Genomic DNA, 4903 nt, shown 5'->3' with positions numbered 1-4903 from the left:
AACATTATTCAAACACTTGTTCAACATTTTCTTAAATGCTTGATTAACACTTTTTATATACATGATCAAAACAATTCATCGCTTTTCAATACATGGTCAAAAAAAAATTTATACACATTTAACATTTTTAAAATGATTTATTAAAAAATTTCAAATACTTATTCAATATTTTTTTCAAATGCTCTATTAGCATTTTTATATACATGATCATATTTTTTGATCATTTTTGAATACATTGCCAACATTTTCCTATACACATTTTAACATTTCCCACATGCTTGATTAACATATTTCAAATACTTGTTCAAGGTTTTTTTTAAATGTTTGATTAACATTTTTATATAGATGATCAAGAATTTATGTCATTTTTTTAATACATGATCAACGATTTATATATACACATTCTACATTTTTCAGATAATTGTTCAACATTTTTTAAAAGTTTTTTGTGCAGAGTTCTTTTTAAAGTGTATAAACAAAATTACAAAAAAAAAAGCAAAAAATGAAAACAGAAAACAAAAAAAGAGGCTGTGCCTGCCCCGCGAGGTAGACGACCGTCCTCTCTCGAACCCTCCCGCGCCCGTCGGATACTTCGTGGGGATCGCGTGGCGGAGACGAGCACCACACGTACGCGCCCAACGGACAGAACCGTCACGGCACGGGATTCCTAATCCTTCTCCACCCAGCATAAATAAATACTGCCCCCCTCCCTCCAATCCTCACCGCAGCTCCCAGGAACGGAACCAACGAATCCCCAGCCAATCTCGTCTCCGATCGACCCCAGGCTCGTCGAATCCTCCTCCCCCGCCGCCTCAAGGTACGGCGTTTGCTTCCCCTCTCCCCGTATCGTCTAGATCCGCGTTGATTAGATGGTTGGAGGTGAAGTATTGTGGAAATTTCGTCGGTTTTTGCTCCGATCTGATGCTGCGCGAACGATTCTTGTTGTCCGATCTATTCGCGCGTGTTAGGTCTGCGAAGCTCTGGCGAATTCTTAGGGATTTTTGCGTGTAGATTGATAGATTGAAGGGGCAGATCTGTTCGTGTTCTCGGTCAATTAATTCCTTATTAAGCCGTGTAGGCTCGTATGCATGATTTGTCTACTAGTTCGTCTGCTCCTGCGTGAAAGATTCGCATAACTCTTTATGATTGAATTAAGTGGTAGCCGCATAATCTGCCTGATCTGTAGCTCGTGATCATATTTCTTGTTCTAACGAGATAGTCCTAACCTAGGTCTAGGATTGTTAATTGACTTTCCTCTGAAAAAGCTAGGCTTCTTCCTTTGCTTGATATATGACAGCTATGTGGAATCCTTGACATAATTGATCTGCACGCACGTACCGTCTGTTAGGTGCTCTTCAATGAAGAAAATATACTGCTGTCATTTGTTTATTATCTACCGTCTGTAGTTTGATTTTTCTTGGAAAAAGATGAGCTAAATAATGTCTGACAGCTACGTGGAATCATAATTTTCAGTTTTTTGTGGTCGTGAGCATGCACCTACCGTATGTTAGTTTCTCTTAAGTGAAAAAAAAATGTTTCTCCTGTTTGTTTAATCTCTACGGCATGATATAGAAGCTTATCTATGTTTTAGTAATTGTCATATTAGTTTGCTTGGTCTGCTTCTTGACCCTAACCATTCTGTTTTGGGATTCTTCTCTGCAGATGCAGATCTTTGTGAAGACCCTCACCGGCAAGACCATCACCCTCGAGGTTGAGAGCTCCGACACCATCGACAACGTCAAGGCCAAGATCCAGGACAAGGAGGGCATTCCCCCGGACCAGCAGCGCCTTATCTTTGCTGGCAAGCAGCTGGAGGATGGCCGCACCCTTGCTGATTACAACATCCAGAAGGAGTCCACCCTCCACCTTGTCCTGCGGCTGCGTGGTGGCATGCAGATCTTCGTCAAGACCCTCACTGGCAAGACCATCACCCTTGAGGTTGAGAGCTCCGACACCATTGACAACGTCAAGGCCAAGATCCAGGACAAGGAGGGCATTCCTCCGGACCAGCAGCGCCTCATCTTTGCTGGCAAGCAGCTGGAGGATGGTCGCACCCTCGCTGACTACAACATCCAGAAGGAGTCCACCCTCCACCTTGTCCTGCGTCTGCGTGGTGGCATGCAGATCTTCGTGAAGACCCTCACCGGCAAGACCATCACACTTGAGGTGGAGTCGTCTGACACCATTGACAACGTCAAGGCCAAGATCCAGGACAAGGAGGGCATTCCCCCGGACCAGCAGCGCCTGATCTTCGCCGGCAAGCAGCTGGAGGATGGCCGCACCCTTGCGGACTACAACATTCAGAAGGAGTCCACCCTCCACCTTGTGCTCCGCCTCCGTGGTGGTCAGTAATTGCCCTGGCGTTGGACCTGCTGGTTTATGCTTGGTCGTTCGTTGTGTCCGTTTCATTTGAACTGTTTCATTGTTCGCATCAGTCCTATGTTGGTTTAATGAACTATCGAGTCACTGTTACGTGTTTGGTTTACGAAGTTGCTGGTACAGTAACATCTAAGTAATGAATAAGTGAACTTTCGGGTAAATCTTGTGCTTGAGTTGCTTGTTTGGCAATGATCTTACTATTCCTTCTCTGATTTCATTTATGTTCATTGCTTGCGCTTGAATTGCTTGCCTACGGATACTTGGATATGTATCGGATACACGATACGGGGATACGCTCGATACGGCGATATGTTTATATATAGATATTACATATATTAATTATTTAAAAATATTGAAAACAAAATAGAGCTTCTAGGCCAAAGCATGCATCAATAGGATTATTCCCTTTGTTTTTTTGCACTTGATCCATTTTCATTAATTAGCAGTGGGATTTTTCCGGGTTTTTTGTTTTCAATCAGTACATCGACTTTCTCTTGCTCACCTTTCAATTGAACAAGAACATTGACAGTCATGTTTTGGCATGAACTCACACCCGTGTTTGGTATTTTCAAAAGATGTGTCTTTACTATTTAGGGGATTTTACATCGAACGAGGGGTTTCAGGTATCCAAAAAGTATCGCAGAAGTATCCTAAAAATATCAAACATTATTTTCTTTTTTTAAAATTAAAAAGTCGAAGGATACTTACGGGATATGTATCGGGCAGTATCGGGGTAGTATCCGAGTATCGGGACAGTATCCGGCTGGATACGCCCGCCTTTTGAAGTATCCGTGCAACTTAGTTGCTTGCTTGATCCTACTTGTTAGCTGTACGATTTGGATGATGCAATTTATTCCTAAACCTAGATACTGCTGCCGATTATTTCTTGAAATCCTTTTGGATCTATTTTGTGGTATCCCTGCTGTGTTAATTGTGTAACCTTTCAATTTTTGCAGCGTGTCTGGTAAAGAATTAAACTTCTGACGTGTACTGCATTGAAATTATTCTCATTCAAAATTCGAATTGTTGTTATTGCATCGGTTGATACTAAACAATAGGCCGCTCCCAAATACAACCAAACTTTTCAAATAAATATGCATTGCAAATTGCTCATGCTATTTGATTTTATTTTCAATCAAATGCAACTAGCAGAATTAGCTTAACTGGGCTATAATCTAGCAGATTTAGAAGTATATACAGCCAGTGAGAATAAATGTTCCAACTCTAAGCGCAAACAAAAGGGGATGATGATGCAGCATGAGAAAATACAAATTGGAATTGCACATTGGAATCGCAACTTGAACACCTGTGTTTGAGTTCTGAAAATTCATTCTGCAGAGGGGTCCAAACCGTGTACTCTTTTAAGACATGGATAGCAAGAAAGAAGACTAATTGGAGATGATTGAGTTGAGCTCATACCTGAAGCGGGAATGCCAACTATCATGGCCTTGTTTTGAAATCTAACAAGTGTATGGATGTTCAGAGGGATTTGATACAGTAGACGTCTAGAAGAAAACACGAACCATTGTTTTATTCATAAATTTTCATGAATGCGGGATCGATCAAATTCAGTTTGCATGAACATTTCAAAATGCAGTTTTTGATGTTCTAAGTTATTTTCTAGAGAAGAAATCAGCTGAGATGAATGACAAACCAAATCAAAGATCAGGTGTTGACCTGCTCGATCTAGATCGTCGGCTCACGCCTTTGCTCGATCGAGAGATCGAGGGGGGGGGGGAGGGTGAGGGGGAGAGAGAGGTACCGACGCTGGAAGGTTCGTCTTCGACAGCAGCCCCACCCGGTCATTCTTCTACCACTTCTTCGCCGCACAACCCTCGCTGCTTCGTGCACCATTGACATCAAGCGTACGATGGGAGTACAAGAACAAGCAGCGTCTGCGGGGACGGAGTGCGGCAGGCGGCAACCCGCGCGGAGGAGCGACCGGAGTTGGTTGCATGGGAGGGATATTCAATTGATTAGTGAGATGCATGTGCGCTTAATATGGTTGATGGCTTGGTGCTTAACATTGGGATGTTTTCGACCATCACATAGTGTGGATAGACGGTCGAGATTGTTTGGATCTGCCGTCACTCGTACTTTCAACACACATGTATAACATAAGTGAAAAATAAACTTTACCTCTTATTTGATCAGTGGCTTCTCCGTGTTTCGGAGTCGAATATGCCAAAGAGATGGAGAAGATGTACCTAACATGCGGGAAGCTTTGTTGCTTGGCTCCAGCCGTGCCATCTTATTCTAGTTGCTTTATGCTTAGTAATGTCATCTTTTTTTGAAAGATTGTGCCTACATATGCTTAGTACTTTCTCCGGTCCTTTTTTAGTTCGCTGGCTTAAAGTCAAGCCTCGTAAAGTTTGACCAACTTTATAAAAAAAAATACCAACATTCACAATATGAAATCAATATCAGTAAATGTGTCATGAATTAAAATTTTATATTGTATAACTTTAGTATGGTAGATGTTGACATTTTTTTATATAAATATGGTCAAACTTTATGAAGTTTG

The 4903-nt window shown here is 41.8% G+C and overlaps 1 protein-coding gene across 1 annotated transcript; it reads left to right on the top strand.

Moving 5' to 3' along the window:
- Positions 1–600: 600 nt before the first annotated feature.
- LOC125539365 (polyubiquitin 11) lies at positions 601–2540 on the top strand. Its single transcript, XM_048702810.2, has 2 exons — positions 601–817; positions 1663–2540. The coding sequence occupies exon 2, from the start codon at positions 1663–1665 to the stop codon at positions 2350–2352; it is 690 nt and encodes a 229-aa protein (XP_048558767.1). The 5' UTR covers positions 601–817; the 3' UTR covers positions 2353–2540.
- The last annotated feature ends 2363 nt before the right edge of the window (positions 2541–4903 follow it).

The sequence above is a fragment of the Triticum urartu genome, chromosome 2A, assembly GCF_056163025.1.
Source record: "Triticum urartu cultivar PI428250 chromosome 2A, HENAU_Tu73, whole genome shotgun sequence".
NCBI lineage: Eukaryota > Viridiplantae > Streptophyta > Magnoliopsida > Poales > Poaceae > Triticum > Triticum urartu.
Note: the sequence above shows the minus strand (reverse complement) of the source record. Positions and strands in the feature narration are given on the sequence as shown.

Excerpts from the sequence above, each read along its gene's own strand:
- LOC125539365 (XM_048702810.2), top strand. The coding sequence starts at position 1,663 with ATGCAGATCTTTGTGAAGACCCTCACCGGCAAGACCATCACCCTCGAG.